This window comes from Scyliorhinus canicula, chromosome 7, assembly GCF_902713615.1.
Source record: "Scyliorhinus canicula chromosome 7, sScyCan1.1, whole genome shotgun sequence".
NCBI classification, from domain to species: Eukaryota; Metazoa; Chordata; class Chondrichthyes; order Carcharhiniformes; family Scyliorhinidae; genus Scyliorhinus; species Scyliorhinus canicula.
Window position 1 is genome coordinate 124,189,886 of NC_052152.1, and position 18,602 is coordinate 124,208,487.

General features: G+C 47.2%; 1 protein-coding gene across 7 annotated transcripts in view; it reads right to left on the reverse strand.

Annotated features, from left to right (window-relative positions):
- Positions 1-18,602, reverse strand: part of LOC119969344 (synaptonemal complex protein 2-like) — an 855,597-nt gene that overhangs the window by 389,015 nt on the left and 447,980 nt on the right. For all 7 annotated transcript variants that reach the window (XR_005461337.1, XM_038802871.1, XM_038802868.1 and 4 more), the window contains one exon: positions 1,927-1,982. Coding sequence is in view for 6 of the 7 variants with exons in the window: in XM_038802871.1 (XP_038658799.1) it covers positions 1,927-1,982 (56 nt within the window). In the remaining variant the exon portion in view is untranslated. The remainder of the gene's footprint in view (positions 1-1,926; positions 1,983-18,602) is intronic.

Consider the following 18,602-nt stretch of genomic DNA (forward strand, 5'->3'; position numbering starts at 1 on the left):
AGCCCATGAGGGGAGGGCGGGGTGGAGGGAAGAAGGGGATATGTGCCGGGGGCACAATGCCAGGAGGGCTCCCCATTAGGAGGGAGGGATGTATTGATTTGTGGTGTGGAGAGGAGTGCCAGCTATCCTCCTGCAGTGTCGGTGCAGAAGTTTCCATGTCAACAGGGGATTTGGGGGGGAAAGTTAGTGAGGAGCGTTGGGGGGGCGGGGGGGTTGGAGAAACCCCCGATACCTCCGTGATGGGGCTGGGGGTTATTAGCCCTCAATGAATATCAGGCTCCCATTAAAGATGACACCCTAATCTGTTTGAAGTTATGATGTGGAAATGCCGGCGTTGGACTGGGGTGAGCACAGTAAGAAGTCTTACAACACCAGGTTAAAGTCTAACAGGTTTGTTTCAAACACGAGCTTTCGGAGCGCAGCTCCTTCCTCAGGTGAAGGTCATCAAGGACGGTCACCTTAGCACTTCGCTTTACCACAAGCCCACAGACAACCTCACGATGCTCCACTTCTCCAGCTTTCACCCAAAACACATTAAAGAAGCCATCCCCTATGGACAAGCCCTCCGTATACACAGGATCTGCTCAGACGAGGAGGAGCGTAACAGACACCTACAGATGCTGAAAGATGCTCTCGTACGAACGGGATATGGTGCTCAACTCATCGGTCGACAGTTCCAACGCGCCACAGCAAAAAACCGCACCGACCTCCTCAGAAGACAAACACGGGACACCACTGACAGAGTACCCTTCGTCGTCCAGTACTTTCCTGGGGCGGAGAAACTACGACATCTTCTTCGCAGCCTTCAACACATCATCAATGAAGATGAACATCTTGCCAAGGTCATCCCCACACCCCCACTACTGGCCTTCAAACAACCGCGCAACCTCAAACAAACCATTGTTTGCAGCAAATTACCCAGCCTTCAGAACAGCGACCACGACACCACACAACCCTGCAAGGGCAATCTCTGCAAGACATGCCAGATCATCGACTTGGATACCACCATTACACGTGGTAACACAACCCACCAGGTACGCGGCACATATTTGTGCGACTCGACCAATGTAGTCTACCTCTTACGCTGCAGGAAAGGAAGTCCCGAAGCGTGGTACATTGGCGAGACCATGCAGACACTGCGACAATGAATGAACGGGCATCGTGCGACAATCACTAGGCAGGAATGTTCCCTTCCAGTCGGGGAACACTTCAGCAGTCAAGGGTATTCAGCCTCTGATCTCCGGGTAAGCGTTCTCCAAGGCGGTCTTCAGGACACGCGACAACGTAGAATTGCCGAGCAAAAACTTATAGCTAAGTTTTGCACGCATGAGTGCGGCCTCAACTGGGATCTTGGATTCATGTCGCATTACATTCACCCCCGCAATCTGGCCTGGACTTGCAAAATCCTACCAACTGTCTTGGTTTGAGACAATTCACACCTATTTAACCTGGGATTACCCCCTATCTCTGGATCTGTAATGATTTGATTACCCACAAATGCGTTCCAAGCATTGTCTGACATCTCTGACTTTGTCTATACAAATGTTTCTGGAACATATCTCTTCATTCACCTGAGGAAGTAGCTGCGCTCCGAAAGCTCGTGTTTGAAACAAACCTGTTGGACTTTAACATGGTGTTGCAAGACTTCTTACTGTTTGAAGTTAGTTGCCACATCTATGAAACCCTGCCCTGTCAGAGGGAAGGTGTAAGCCATGCCCACTCATTTTCTTTGGTCTAAACGACTCAAGATTTGTAGAGAAAACTGCCCTGTGCAACTGGAGAGTGCAACGGCAGTTTTCTGTCTGAGCTGACACTTTACCAAATTCTGGAAAGATTCCGCCCTATATTTCTCCCAGATTTCATTAAAACGTTAAAAACAATCATTATCATACTTGTTTACCCCTTTCTAAAAAGCTAAAAACCTACCATTGCAGGTATAGACTTTTTGTCACAATGCTTCTTGTGTGGTGTTGCCACTTTTTCTGAAAAAAATATCATTGCAAAATTTAGAAAGTTACAAGGATGCACCACAAGGTCCTTATTTCTAGATTCAACATTAAAATATTCACCACAATGGTTAAAAATACGTACAAAATTGACAAGAGTCTAAAAAGGACCAATTAAGTCAGCAGTTGAACAATCTCTTACATATAAAGAATAGATGCCTTCCAGTAAGATATGGGGCACGAATTAATGGCCTCGTTGTACTTAAGCAACAAGACTGTTAAATCATGGAATTGGCCAAATTCCAGAACCGCGCAGGGCATTGATCTGTTTACGATCTAACTGGCCCGTCTCCGTTGGCGAAATTTGGATCCTGCCGTGGCAAGAAACCAATAATCACCACTTAAACCCAATCTCCATACAATTAACGGGAGCGACCCCTATCTAACAGCACCCCTTGATCCAATGGCCTTCCAGCGAGTGGTCATGCGGGCGCCGATTAGTATTCCTTTTCAAGGAAGGGCTGCTGCGGGGACATGAGAAGGTGAGCAGCCATCTACACTCGCAGGGGGCACAGGGGTTTAGTCCCTGTGCGTGGAGGAGGGAGGGTGGGGAGGACCTGGGAGTCGAGCCTCGGTCAGGCTGGGCTGCCATCAGTCGGTGGGTGGGGCCGCATGCGGAGCAGGGGGTTGGCTGTCAATGGCCTGGGCTGGGCTGCACGGGGGGGGGGGGGGGGGGGGGGGGGGGGGGAGATGGGTGTTTCAGCACCCACACGTCCAGCATGCCAACCGCTGGATCATGTAGACCTGTTCTGGGGGCAATTCCAGCCCCTGCCCACCTGCCTCAACGACGACCCAGAACTCCTGCTGACCCGGGAGGTCTCTGGCCAGGCGGCTGAAGCCTATTGCTAACAGGCAATTGGCAATCATAGTTAAGTGAGCACTTCACACATCCCAAGTGGCTGTGTAGGGTGTATTTGCTGACTGCTCCTGCCTGTGGATTTGATACTTTGCAGTCTGCTGTTTTCTACAACCTGGAAAACAGACAGGGAAGAAAGGAGAGATTTGCTGCCGCCTGTTTTTGAACAAGGAACAGAGGAAGGGGAGTTCTTTCTCTCTCCTTGCTCTTAATTCCATTCCATTACTGAACGACTCCGACAGGGAGCTGCAAGGGAGAGAGGAGGGAGAGGACGTTTTGCAGATATGGCTTTGGCCTGGGCTCCAGCGTGGGGCTGGATTTAAAAACTGCTTGCCTGCCACTCTGTCTGCATTCCTACAGCCTACAACAGAGGAGGGACTGGGACTGTTTGCTGCTTGTTCACCTGCACAATCCAAGGCCTGGAGGCCTTCCAGCCATCTACAGAGGGAGAAAAGGGAGGCTGTTACAACACCTGGAAGGGGGAGGGGGAGGAAAAGAGGATGGTTGGTGTATTTGGACTTTTCCGTTTTCATCATCAATTGTGCTGAGACGGGTCGGAGTGGGACAGACGGGATTGTGTGACCCTGTCCTCCAACCCACCAAAGGAGTGGTTATTGTGTTAAGACAGAGATGGGAGTGAGACAAGATAACCTCCGTTTACTATTTTGCTGGGCCCCTGTTGGGCTGAGGACCCTGACCCCCACCTCCCACCCACCGCTGAGCAGAAGACTTTTTTGGGAGGCCAGCCCCCGGCCCTTTTCTCCGTCATACTTGGGGCATTGGCCCTTCCTCTTGTGCCCCACCTTACAGCTCCTCCCCCTCTTCTCCCTCCCTCATACTTGGGCATCAGCCCATCCTCTTGTGCCCCAACCTCCTGTGTTTCCTGACCCTCTCCTCCCTCAGTAACTCTCTCTTCTCTCTCTCTCCCCCCCCCCCCCCACGCTTATCAAGAGTTCCATTGACACCTCGCCTCTCCCACTGTTGTCCACCATGTTCCCGAGTCCTCTCAAGTTGGTGTAGCACTGGCTGGATGGCGGCAACGCCGTCTACCCCTCTAAAACCACCTATGCAGGAGTGGTGGCCTCCAAGACCCCACTGCTTCCATGACCCAGTCATCATTTAGATTACTGATGCTAAGGTTTGGGATGAAGTGCTACACTCACCCACCATGTCGATCGAGATCTGCATCTGTGTAATAGCAGAAGTAGTTGGTTCATCAGCCATTGCAGCAACCTCAAATATATATGGCAAAACAGTCCACCTTGTGCTGGAAAAGGGGCCCACATTGGGTGGGACCTATCTAGTGGAGCTCGCATTGGAGGCGACCGCCGAGAGAGTCATCCACTCCAATGTCCTGCCCTTCATCTCTGCAAACTCCTCCTCCCCCACCTCCATCTGTTGAGGGAGGTACAGCCGGGGTGGTGACGCTCCGCTCAGTATCACAGATGCCCCTCCTCAAATACATCTTCTCCTTCTGGTCCCAGGTCTTTGTTCACCTGGTCCAGGAGGAGGTCCTAGAGAGGACTTTGAGATCCCCTTCAGGGGAAAAAAACCTACCACGTCTTCTGGTCCCAACTGACACCACCACTGCCACTGCATGGGGAGGCCATGTCAGCGGCTCATGAGATTTCAGCTGCTGGCCAAGAGGGAGGAAGTGTTCGCAGGACCAGAGGGCGTGGAACAAGGCTAAGTAGAGTTGGGTCCCCTAAACACCCAACCGCTCAACCTTGATGCCCTCGATCACTGGCTTGGGGAAAGTCACCCCATCTCGCTCTGCCGTCAACCTGCATTATTCTGGATCCGTTGATGCCTCGACGTCAGGTGTTGGGTTCGCCGTCACATCTAAGCGGGTTCCCAAGGATGCCGGCGATGGAGCACGCGACCTTGACCAGGTGGTCATCTTAATTAAGTCACGAACCCGGGGGTGGATCTTCAGCAATGGAGGTTTCCCTCGCCCGGAAGGGGTGCCAGTCCTTGGAGAGGAGAGAGATGAACACCATCCCCCTGCCCCCCAGTGCCGAGCACGTGATGCCCCTGTTCCCACCCTCAACCGTATGCCCTGCCACCGGAAGAAGACTCATAAGACAAGAAAAACTGCAGAAGCCCCTCTCAACTTGAACCTATGCCCTCCAGTTCTAGACTCCTCTATCTTTGGGAAAAGATGTTGACTATGTACCTTATCTATGCCCCTCATTATTTTATAAACCTTGATAAGATCACCCCTAAGCCTCCTGTGCTTCAGGGAAAAAAGTCCCAGCCTATTCAACCTCTCCTTATAGTTCAGAACATTAAGTCCTGGTTGCAATCTCTACTGCACTCTTTCTAGTTTAACAATACCCTTCCTACAACCAGAACGGAACAGTATTCCATGTGTGATCTGACTAATGTTGTGCACAACATGACACCCTATGCTGCTCTTGCTCATGGTATTTGCTTTGTTTGGCCCCTTGTTCCGCACTGTAACCAATCACTGTTTTGTCAATGTACCATTTGTCAATGTTCCCTGTTGATTATTCTTGTGTCTACTATGTACGTACTGTGTACATTCCTTGGCCGCAGAAAAATACTTTTCACTGTTCTTCGGTACATGTGACAATAAATCAAATCAAATCAATCAAATCAACTTCAACAAGAAATCCCAACTCCTGTATTCAATATTCTGACCAATAAAACCTAGCATTCTGAAGGCCTTCTTCACCACCCTGTCCACCTGCAACTCTACCTTCAAGGAGCTATGAACCTGTATCCCGAGAGCTCTTTGTTCTCTAACTTTCCCCAACTCCCTACCATTAACTGAGTAGGTCCTGCCCTGATTTGATCTACCAAAATGCATCGTCTCACATTTATCCAAATTAAATTTCATCTGCCATTTATCAGCCCACTGGCCAAATTGGTCAAGATCCTGTTGCAATCTTACATAACCTTCTTCACTATCCACTATACCACCAATCTTAGTGTCATCTGCAAACTTACTCACCATGCCTCCTACATTCTCATCCAAATCATTAATATATATAACAAATAACAGTGGACCCAGCACTGATCCCTGAGGAACACTGCTGGTCACAGGCCTCCAGTTTGAAAAACAACCCTCCAGAACCACTTCGGTCGCCAAGTCAATTTTGTATCCAATTGGCTACCTCACCCTGGATTCCGTGAGATTTAATCTTTTGCAACAACCTACCATGTGGTACCTTGTCAAAGACCTTGCTAAAGTCCATGAAGACAACGTCGACTGCACTTGTCCTCATCGACCTTCTTGGTTACCCCTTCAAAAAACTCAATCAAATGCGTGAGACATGACTTTCCCCTTACAAAGCTGCGCTGACTTTTCCTAATTAACCCTTGCCTGTCTAAATGCCTGCAGATCCTGTTCCTCAGAATACCTTCTAACAATTTACCCACAACAGAAGTAAGGCTAACTGGTCTGTAGTTCCCGGTAGCATAGTGGTTAGCACAAATGCTTCACAGCTCCAGGGTCCCAGGTTCGATTCCCAGCTTGGGTCACTGTCTGTGTGGAGTCTGCACTTTCTCCCCGTGTGTGCGTGGGTTTCCTCCGGGTGCTCCGTTTTCCTCCCACAGTCCAAAGATGTGCAGGTTAGGTGGATTGGCCATGCTAAATTGTCCTTAGGGTCCAAATTGCCCTTAGTGTTAGTTGGGGTTACTGGGTCATGGGGATAGGGTGGAGGTATGGGCTTGGGTAGGGTGCTCTTTCCAAGATCCGGTGTAGACTCGATGGGTCGAATGGCCTCCTTCTGCACTGTAAATTCTATGAAATTTGCTCCCCCCAATCTTGGCACCTCTCCTGTCAGTCGATGGTTCCAATACCTCAGCTAGGGGGCCGGCAATTTCCTCCCTAGCCTCCCACAACGTCCTGGGATACATTTCATCAGGTCCCGGGGATTTATCTATCTTGATGCACTTTAATACCTTCAGAACCTCCTTCTCTGTACACTCCTCAAGACATCACCTTTTATTTCCCCAATTTCCCTAACATTTGTGCCTTTCTCAACAGTAAATACTGATGAGAAATACTCATTCAGGACTTCTCCCATCCCTCGTGGATCTGCACATAGATGACCTTGTTTATCCTTAAGAGGCCCTACCCTCTCCCTCGTTACCCTTTTTCCCTTTATGTATCTTTGGATTTAAAATTTTTACTTTTGGGCCAGAACTATCATTCTCCATAGCTATCTTAAAACTAATGGAATTATGATCCTTGGTCCCAAAGTGATCTCTCACTAACACTTCCGTCACCTGCCCTTCCTTATTCCCCAAGAGGAGGACAAGTTTCGCCCCCTCCCTGGTCGTGCCATCCACATATTGAATGAGGAAGTCTTCCTGAATACACTCGACAAATTTCTCTCCATCCAAACTCCTAGTGCTATGGCTGTCCCAGTTAATGTTGGGAAAGTTAAAGTCCCAACTATTACCACCCTATTTTTCCAGCAGCTATCTGTAATCTCTTCACATATTCGCTCCTCAATATCCCGTTGACTATTTGGGGACCTGTAGTATAGTCCTCACCCTTCTCATTTTTCAATTCTACCCATATAGACTCAGTGGGCAAACGCTCGGATATATCCTCTCTCTGTACTGCCGTGATACTGTTCCTAATCAAAAACGCAACTCCCCCTCCTCTCTTACCTCCTGTTCTATCTTTCCTGTAGCATCTGTACCCCGGAACATTGAGCTGCCAGTCTTGCCCCTCCTTCAGCCAAGTTTCAGTAATAGAAATTCAAGGGTGTAGCTGCCCCATCTTCCGACTGCTTCCGTGCAGCAGGTGCCGTGCTTGGACCACCATCTGGTCTGGGCGAGGCTTGCCCATCTCGCGTTCAGACACCATCCACAAACTGGCTCTTTAACAACCTGCTGCCTGGGCTTGTTTCGTTGTTTCTGGACTGGCTGGCGAAGGAACATAACATAGAACATATAGTGTAGAAGGAGGCCATTTGGCCCATCAAGTCTGCACCGATCCACTTAAGCCCTCACTTTCAACCTATCCCCCTAACCCAATAACCCCTCCTAACCTTTTTGGTTACTAAGGGCAATTTAACATGGCTAATCCACCTACCCTGCACGTCTTTGGACTGTGGGAGGAAACCGGAGCACCTGGAGGAAACATACGCAGAACGTGCAGACTCCGCACAGACAGTGACCCAGCGGGAAATCGAACCTGGAACCCTGGCACTGTGAAGCCACAGTGCTATCCACTTGTGTTATCGTGCTGCCCAAAGAGGGGAAGTGGGGAGGCTTCCCCTCTTTGAGGCTACAGTGGGAATTGGGAAAGACACACATCCATAGCTTCTGTCAGGAATGCAGGGCAAGACTCCAGTGCTAGATAGGCTGTCCATGGAGTTCTTCAGGGCGTTCTGGGATGTCCTGAGGAGTGACTACGTAGAAGTCCTGGGGGAATATCTTGTGACTGGGGAGATAGCCTTTTCATGGCTCAGGGCCACCTGCTGTTCAAAAAGGCGCATCTATGCCAGCTTAAGAGCACGGTCCTTAGCACGGACTATAAAATCTTCGCCAAGATTATGTTTTCATGCCTTAGCGCTGTGCGGGATCACATGATCCACCTTGACCAGTCCTACAAGGTCCCGGGCCATAACATTCATGATAATATTCATCTGGTCTGGGATCTCATTCACTACTCCCAGAAGGCCTTCCTTGATCAGGAGAAGGCATTCGACAGGGTGGATCATGAGTATTTACTCGGAAATCTGCAAGCATTCAGGTTCGGGACACATTTTGTCACCCAGATCTGACCTCTGTCCACTGCCTTGTTAAGGTTAACGGGTCCCTGACGGCGCCCCTTCGCCAGGAGGGGAGTGTGTCAGGGCTGACCCTTGTCTGCCCAACTCTATTCGATTTGCGAAGGAGGTTGTCGGGAATTACTCTGCGCAGGCCAATCATCAGGCTGGTCCTCTGGGCTTACGGTGATGACGTGCTCCTAATGTACACAGACCATGCTGACTTTTGGAGGATGTATGAATGCCAGGCTGTGTACACTGTCGTATCCTCTGCCAGGATCAACTGGGCCAAATGTTCCGGACACCTGGTCGGTCGGTGGCAGATGGACTCCCTCCCATAAGATCAGAAGACATATGGGCAGAAATAGGCCACTCGGCCCATCGAGTCTGCTCCGCCATTCAATCATGACTGGAATTTTTCTCATCCCCATTCTCCTGCCTTCCCCACATAACCCTTAGGCTTAAGGCTTAGACGGGGCATTCCTCGCCAAGGCCCAGAAATGAAGCAGCATCCTGTTTAATAGTGGGGTCATTCTCAGCGCTGCAAGCTCCAAGAAAATCCGGCTAAACACACTCAAAATGGAACACTTTCATTTCTGTTAAATCACCCCCATTATGTTCATGCAATGGCAGATACACAGCGGAGTCTGCACATCCTCCCCGTGTGTGCGTGGGTTTCCTCCGGGTGCTCCGGTTTCCTCCCACAGTCCAAAGATGTGCAGGTTAGGTGGATTGGCCATGTTAAATTGCCCTTAGTGTCCAAAATTGCCCTTAGTGTTGGGTGGGGTTACTGGGTTATGGGGATAGGGTGGAGGTGTTGACCTTGGGTAGGGTGCTCTTTCCAAGAGCCGGTGCAGACTCGATGGGCCGAATGGCCTCCTTCTGCACTGTAAATTCTGTGAATTCTGTGAACCCCTGATCCCCTTATTGATCAAAAACCTATCTATCTCTGTTCCACAGACACTCAGTGATTTGGCCTCCACAGCCTTCTGCGGCAAAGAGTTTCACAGGTTCACCACCCTCCGGCTGAAGTAATTCCTCCTCATCTCTGTTTTAAGGATCGTCCCTTTAGACTGAGATTGTGTCCTCTGCTTCTAGTTTTTCCTACAAGTGGAAACATTCTTTCCATGTCCACTCTATCCAGGTCACACAATATCCTGTAAGTTTCAATCAGATCCCCCCTCATCCTTCTAAACACCAACGAGTACAGACCCAGAGTCCTCAACCGTTCCTCATACGACAAGCTCTTCATTCCAGGGATCATTCTTGTGAACATCCTCTGGACTCTTTCCAAGGCCAGCACATCCTTCCTTAGATACGAGGCCCAAAACTGTTCACAATACACCAAATGGGGTCTGACCAGAGCTTTATATCGCCTCAGTAGTATATCCCTGGTCTTGTATTCAAGCCCTTGAGGCATGAATGCAAACATTGCATTTGACTTCCTAACTGCCAACTGAACCTGCACATTAACCTTAAGAAAATCATGAACAAGGACTTCCAAGTCCCTTTGTGCTTCTGATTTCATAAGCATCTTCCCATTTAGAAAATAGTCCATGCCTCCATTTCTCCTTCCAAAGTGCATAACCTCACACTTTTCCACATTTTATTCCATCTGCCACTTCTTTGCCCACTTTCCTAGCCTGTCCAAGTCCTTCTGAAGCCCACCTGCTTACTCAATACTACCCGCCCCTCTACGATCTTTGTATCATCTACAAACTTAGCAACCGTGCATTCAGTTCGTTCCTCCAGGTCATTAATGGATATTGTGAAAAGTTATGGTCCCAGCACCGACTCCTGAGGTACACCACTAGTCACCGGCTGCCATCCTGAAAAAAAAACTCGATCCCCACTATCTGCCTTCTGCCAGTCAGCCAATCCTCTATCCATGCCAGGATCTTACCCTGAACACCAGGGGCTCTTAACTTATTTAACAGTCTCCAATGCAGCACCTTGTCAAAGGCCTTCTGTAAATCTAAATAAATCACTCCCAGACGGGTTCAGGCCATTCACCTGGAGCAGGACCAGCATCCTCTATTTAGGAGTCCATTTTTGCCTGGCTGAGGAATCCTGTCTGGTTGGAGTTGCAGGTCAAGGTCACCGCTTACTTGGGATGAGTGATGTCTTACAGGGGCCGAGTTCTCATCATAAACCAGCTGACTGCTTCCATACTGTGTACCGGCTGGTCACTTTTGACCCCTCCACTGACTTTCTTGCGAAACTCCAGAGAATGTTCGTTCACTTCTTCTGGAACAAAAAACTACACAGGGTCATTGCTGAGGTTCAGAGAGTGGGATTCTCCTACCCTCCACCGGGTTGGAGAATCTCTGGGGGGGGGGGGGGCGGCGTGAATCCCGCCCCGCCACTGACTGCGATATTCTCCAGCGCTGGTTTTCAGGCGGGGGTGGGGTTTACGCAATGCCGGTCGGGAGCAGTTGGCAGCGCCCCCCCGGCAATTCTCCGGGCCCCGATGGCCAGTCCCACCGGCGTGAAATGGACATGGTCCCTGTTGTAGGACATTTTCTGATACTGGACTATTATGTATTATAGGTGGCTCTGTAACTACATTTGTGCTCCTATATTATTTTTGAATAGTTCTGATGAGACAAAAGGTACTCATTGGCTTAGATGCCTGTTTAGAAGAGGCAATTTGTAGAAATAGATAGTGTATACACAATGCTTGTGAATATCAGAAAGGACACAAAATGGCCGTTAGCTATTAAAGCAATACTAAAGATACAAAATGGCCGAACTAGCCACTTTCCTGAAAAATAAGTTACAAACTGTGTAAACTACCTCATGAGAACCAAGCGTGGGTACTTATAGGGATTATCTCAACAGCTGCTGATAACAGCTTCACAGAACAAGGAATGCAACATATCCATAAGAGATCAAGGCCACCAGCTGTCAACAGGAAATATCCTTGTGTTAGTTCTGAATGACTTCTGTATGAAGTTAGGGGAGGGTAAGACAACACCCAATTGAACCATACATGTGATAACTGGGATGCTAAGAAAATTGATTGACTGCATGTAATGAATTGTGATGCAAATGTAGTTGATTGATTGTACGTAAATGAGAATACAACTAATTCCGTCCCTTGAATCTGTATATTCACTCGTGTGAGCCTTAGCTCAATGAAATGAATGAAAATGAAATGAAAATCGCTTATTGTCACAAGTATGCTTCAAATGAAGTTACTGTGAAAAGACCCTATCGCCACATTCCGGCACCTGTTCGGGGAGGCTGGTAAGTGAGAACGAGTGCTGTCCAGAAGGCTGCAGAGCCTCAGGCCTTTTTCCCAGAATTCTGATATAAAAACTGCTTCTTACTCATCCTCAGACCTTCGTGTGAATATTTTTACCTCTAACATAGTCTGGCAGGAGGTTGCTGAGCCGAACGCCGATCGAGCCGGGGGACAAGGCGAGTAGTCAAACCTTTGACAGCCTGAAATTAGAGTCACACGGCGAGACGGACGGACGGCGAAGCAACATCCAACCAATCTGGTATCAAGGCCAAGTGAGTAAAAGACTCAGTTTAAAATTTATGTTTTTGGATTTGTTGGCCCACTATACCATTTACTTCAGTACTAATCGGCTGCTCAAGGATCCATGCTGAGCCTGAATTAAGGGGGCAATTGAGCTCTCAGGTGAAGGCCAGAGTTAGTTAATCCGAGTCGCACAGACTGTCGAGTTTTTGCCGTGACATTGCCAAGCCAGGACCACCACACTACGGGAGTGGATGAAAGGTAAAAGCTGCTGAGCACAGTCGCCTAGGCACACTGGATACGCAGGTGAAATGAAAATGAAAAAATGAAAATCGCTTATTGTCACGAGTAGGCTTCAACGAAGTTACTGTGAAAAGCCCCTAGTCGCCACATTCCGGCGCCTGTCCGGGGAGGCTGGTACGGGAATCGAACCGTGCTGCTGGCCTGCTTGGTCTGCTTTAAAAGCCAGCGATTTAGCTGAGTGAGCTAAACCAGCCCCTAGAGACGACAGTAATTTTGGACCGGTTCTGGGGGAGGTGGGAGCTCTACAAACTGGACGGGTTACACCTGGGCAGGACTGGGACTGATGTCCTCAGGGGAGGCTATTTGCGGGAGCGGTTGGGGAGTGTTTAAATTAATGTGGCAGGGAGATGGGAACCAATGCAGGAAGTCGGAAGGCAGTAAAACAGGGACAGAAACAAAAGGCAGTAAGGGGAAAAGTGTAAGGCAAAGAGGCCACAGTCAAAAATCAAAAAGGACGACAGTACAATGTACAGGGACTGAGGGGAGCTCAGTGAATAGGCCCAGTAATACTAAAAGGAATAAAACGGGAAGGAAAAACAGAAATGGAAAGCGTCGCGGCAGGTTGTTACATGAAGAAATGGGTTCAACGACTTGGAAAATTAGGAGAAAGGTTAAGAGGAAAAATAACTTAGGAGAGTTACTGATCAAGGTGTTCAGATTCAAAACAGAGTATAAAAGCCAACATAAGTGTACTTTACCTGAATGCTCGTTCTATTCGGAATAAGGTAAATGAGTTGATGGCGCAAATCATCGTGAATGAATATGATTTAGTGGCCATTACTGAAACATGGTAAAAGGATGGCCACGATTGGGAGTTAAATGTCCAAGGCTATCAGACTACACGGAAGGACAGAGTGGATGGTTAAAGAGGTGGTGTAGCTCTGTTACCGGGCAATAGTAAGGGATGACATCGGTGCTATGGAGGATAAGGTTGAATCGATTTGGGTAGAAATCAGGAATAGTAAGGGCAAAAAGTCACTGATAGGAGTAGTCTCTCGGCCACCAAATAGTAACATGATGGTGGGGCAGGCAATAAACAAAGAAATAAACAAATGTGAGGTTATCCAACAAATGTGAGGTTATCCATTTTGGTAGGAATAACAGCAAACAGGATTATTATTTAAATAATAAAATATTAAAGCCTGCTGCTGTGCAGAGAGACCTGGGTGTGCTAGTGCATGAGTCACAAAAAGTTGGTTTACAGGTGCAACAGGTGATTAAGAAGGCAAATGAAGTTTTGTCCTTCATTGCCAGAGGGATGGAGTTTAAGACTAGGGAGGTTATGCTGCAATTGTATAAGGTGTTAGTGAGGCCACACCTGGAGTATTGTGTTCAGTTTTGGTCTCCTTACCTGAGGAAGGGCGTACTGGTGCTGGAGGGTGTGCAGAGGAGATTCACTAGGTTAACCCCAGAGTTGAGGGAATTGGATTATGAGGCGAGGTTGAGTAGACTGGGACTGTACTCGTTGAAATTTAGAAGGATGCGGGGGATCTTATAGAAACATATAAAATTATGAACGGAATAGATAGGATAGATGCGGGCAGGTTATTTCCACTGGCGGGTGAAAGCAGAACTACGGGGCATAGCCTCAAAATAAGGGAAAGTAGATTTAGGACTGAGTTTAGGAGGAACGTCTTCACCCAAAGGGTTCTGAATCTATGGAATTCCTTGCCCAGTGAAGCAGTTGAGGCTCCTTCATTAAATGTTTTTAACATAAAGGTTGATAGTTTTTTGAAGAATAAAGGGATTAAGGTTTATGGTGTTCGGGCCGGAAAGTGGACCTGAGTCCACAAAAGATCAGCCATGATCTCATTGAATAACGGAGCAGGCTCAAGAGGCCAGATGGCCTACTCCTGCTCCTAGTTCTTATGTTCTTATGACACGGTTCACACAACATGGAAAAGAGAGGCACAAGGCTGCTTTTCTGGGGTTCCCGGGGATCCATGAGTCTGGTGTACAGACAAGAGAAAAATACTTTGGTCCAAAAAAAACAATGATCAGAGATGTGTGGGATCTCGACGCAGCCCCCCTAGAACAAAGAAACTGGTGGGATAAACAAAAACGAGATACGGCAAAAAAAAAAGGCAGGAGTCATCTCAGTTCACCAGTTAGAAGAACAAATGACAGAAATTAAGTGCACCCCGTGCAGCGTTACGCTAATAATGTAAATGACAGATATAAAGTCTTCACAGATTGTGAAAACCGGCAAAAGAATCACAGTAAACTGTTACAATTATGGCTGACGACTGGAGGGTAAAGAGTAAAGTAAATACAAGATTAAGGTTAGAAACTTAACAATGGATTCTTGTCGAGAAGAACTTCAGATCGTTTTGAATTTGCGAGATCGGATTTCAGTTTGAGTTTAAGCCATTCAAGCTGGCAAGATAAACACGACAGTAATTCAATTAATTTGAGTTAGAAAAAAACAAAAATTAGTAAGATCTCTTTCAAACACTGGTTAATTAGCGAACATTGAAACTTGAAATCAGTTTAAAGAACAAGAAAAAAATTTGAGTAACATTAAAGGAAAGAATAAATAAAGTTTGAGATCATGTAAAAGACGCAAATGGCATCATTCCAAGCTCTCCACCCATTCTCCGCCCCCTTAGGTCCTGTGCACAATTGAACCCTTTCAGCCAGCAGGTCATCTGTAAAAAAAATATACGTCTCTAAGAAAGCTAATGCCTATAAAATCAATCAGTGGAAATGGACTTAAATGGAATAAAACAGATAAAGTTTTATAATGGAATGGAAGATTTTGTTCAGTATTTTAATTAAGCGATTGTGAAACTGCTGTCTCTTTGAGAATCTGTAGCCAGGAGAGAGGGCTGACAGTTAACTCTGATATTTGCGAGCTGTGAGAATGTGTGTGTTTGGTCTGTGAATGTTCATATATCTCTGCTAAGATTTATCTTCTGAGAAGTAACTTTGAGTTTGTAATTTGGAACTTTAGAATAGGAACCACAATGATTTTTACCTAACTAATTTTGGTTGAAGAACTGAAGTGCTAGGTTTCCTTTTTGAGTGTGGCGATATTTGTTTGTCATCTGACATTGTGATTTAAAGATCATACTTTGAGTGTAATCAACAAATTTTTATTTTCAAAGGTTATCATTGACATTTCCAGGGTAAGAACAAAGAACAAAGAAAATCACAGCACAGGAACAGGCCCTTCGGCCCTCCCAGCTTGCGCCGATCCAGATCCTTTATCTAAACCTGTCTCCTATTTTCCAAGGTCTACTTCCCTCTGTTCCCGCCCATTCATATACCTGTCTAGATGCTTCTTAAATGATGCTATCGTGCCCACCTCTACCACCTCCGCTGGTAAAGCGTTCCAGGCACCCACCACCCTCTGCGTAAAAAACTTTCCACGCACATCTCCCTTAAACTTTCCCCCTCTCACCTTGAAGTCGTAACCCCTTGTAACTGACACCCCCACTCTTGGGAAAAGCGTGTTACTGTCCAACCTGTAATTTTGATACACGAGGAATTTTAATCAGGGTACAAAATCACGTAGGTAAGAATAAGAAAATATTCATTTTATGGTGTTCTTTGGAAGTTTGGATAGTTGAAATACATATGATAGTTTACATATATATGACTAATCCGGTGTTGGATTAGTCCAGGGTTACAACTTCCCTGAAAGAACACAGATGTATTAATTCTGAGATTGCAGAATTAAGTGTGAAGGACAGATGGGTACATATGTCCCTGATCATGTTTCTTGTTTAAACAAATGAAGGGTGGTGACAAAATGACGTCTGGTAGAGAACTCTTCCTCCACCCCTTTTCAAACCAGCAGAGAATTGACCCGTGCTTGTTAATGCCTGGATTTGGTATGTCTCTCTTATGGGGACGATGAATTGGATTCAGTTGAATAGGTTTTTGGGGCAGGCGAGGAGCTGGTTTAGGGGTTTGCCCCTGTCCACACTCTGAGCTCCTGCTTTGTAATTCTGATACAATAATTTTTTAAAAAACAGCTGAAGATGTATTTTTAATTGGAACTTACAAATCTTAACTTTTGAAGTGTCAGATATATTCAGATTAGTTAACCCACTCTGTCCCAAGCAGAATGGATCTTTCGTGTTTTACTTTACAAGTAAAAAAGAACAAACAAAGAACAAAGAAAAGTACAGCACAGGAACAGGCCCTTCGGTCTTCCATGCCCGTGCTGACCATGCTGCCCGACTAAATTACAATCTTCTACACTTCCTGGGTCCGTATCACTCTATTCCCATCCTATTCATGTATTTGTCAAGATGCCCCTTAAATGTCACTATCGTCCCTACTTCCACCACCTCCTCCCACAGCGAGTTCCAGGCACCCACTACCCTCTGTGTAAAAAAACTTGCCTCCTAAATCTACTCTAAACCTTGCCCCTCGCACCTTAAACCTACGCCCCCTAGTAATTGACACCTCTACCCTAGGGAAAAGCCTATGATGATCCTCTCTGTCTATGCCCCTCATAATTTTGTAGACCTCTATCAGGCCGCCCCTCAACCTCCGTCGTTCCAGTGAGAACAAACCGAGTTTATTCAGCCGCTCCTCATAGCTAATGCCCTCCATACCAGGCAACATAGAATGATCCAGCGCAGTACAGGCCCTTCGGCCCTCGATGTTGCACCGACATGGAAAAAAACTAAAGGCCATCTAACCTACACTATGCCCTTATCATCCATATGCTTAGCCAATAAACTTTTAAATGCCCTCAATGTTGGCGAGTTCACTACTGTTGCAGGTAGGGCATTTCACGGCCTCACCACTCTTTGCGTAAAAAACCCACCTCTGACCTCTGTCCTATATCTATTACCCTCCAAACATCCTAGTAAATCTCTTCTGCATCCTCTCTAAAGCCTCCACATCCTTCTGGTAGTGTGGCGACCAGAATTGAACACTATACTATAGTAGGGCAGCATGGTAGCATTGTGGATAGCACAATCGCTTCACAGCTCCAGGGTCCCAGGTTCGATTCCGGCTTGGTTCACTGTCTGTGCGGAGTCTGCACATCCTCCCCGTGTCTGCGTGGGTTTCCTCCGGGTGCTCCGGTTTCCTCCCACAGTCCAAAGATGTGCAGGTTAGGTGGATTGGCCATGATAAATTGCCCTTAGTGTCCAAAATTGCCCTTAGTGTTGGGTGGGGTTACTCGGTTATGGGGATAGGGTGGAGGTGTTGACCTTGGTAGGGGTAGGGTGCTCTTTCCAAGAGCCGGTGCAGACTTGATGGGCCGAATGGCCTCCTTCTGCACTGTAAATTCTATGTAATCTATGTACTCCAAGTGTGGCCTAACTAAGGTTCTATACAGCTGCAACATGACTTTCCAATTCTTATACTCAATGCCCCGGACAATGAAGGCAAGCATGTCGTATGCCTTCTTTACTACCTTATCCACCTGTGTTGCCCCCTTCAGTGACCTGTGGACCTGTACACCTAGATCTCTCTGACTTTCAATACTCTTGAGGGTTCTACCATTCACTGTATATTCCCTACCTGCATTAGACCTTCCAAAATGCATTACCTCACATTTTTCCGGATTAAACTCCATCTGCCATCTCTCCGCCCAAGTCTCCAAACGATCTAAGTCCTGCTGTATCCTCTGACAGTCCTCATCGCTATCCAAAATTCCACCAACCTTTGTGTCATCTGCAACTTGCTAATCAGACCAGTTAAATTTTCCTCCCATTCATTTATGAACAACAAGGGTCCCAGCACTGATCCCTGCGGAACACCACTAGTCACAGCCCTCCAATTAGAAAAGCACCCTTCCATTGCTACTCTCTACCTTCTATGACCTAGCCAGTTCTGTATCCAACTTGCCAGCTCACTCCTGATCCTCTGTGACTTCACCTTTTGTACCAGTCTACCATGAGGGGCCGTGTCAAAGGCCTTACTGAAGTCCATACAGACAACATTCACTGCTCTACCTGCATCAATCATCTTTATGACCTCTTCAAATAACTCTATCAAGTTAGTGAGACACGACCTCCCCTTCACAAAACCATGCTGCCTCTCACTAATACGTCCATTGGCTTCCAAATGGGAGTAGATCCTGTCTCGAAGAATTATCTCCAGTAATTTCCCTACGTAAGGCTCACCGGCCTGTACTTCCCTGGATTATCCTTGCTACCCTTCTTAAACAAAGGAACAACATTGGCTATTCTCCAGTCCTCCGGGACATCACCTGAAGACAGTGAGGATTC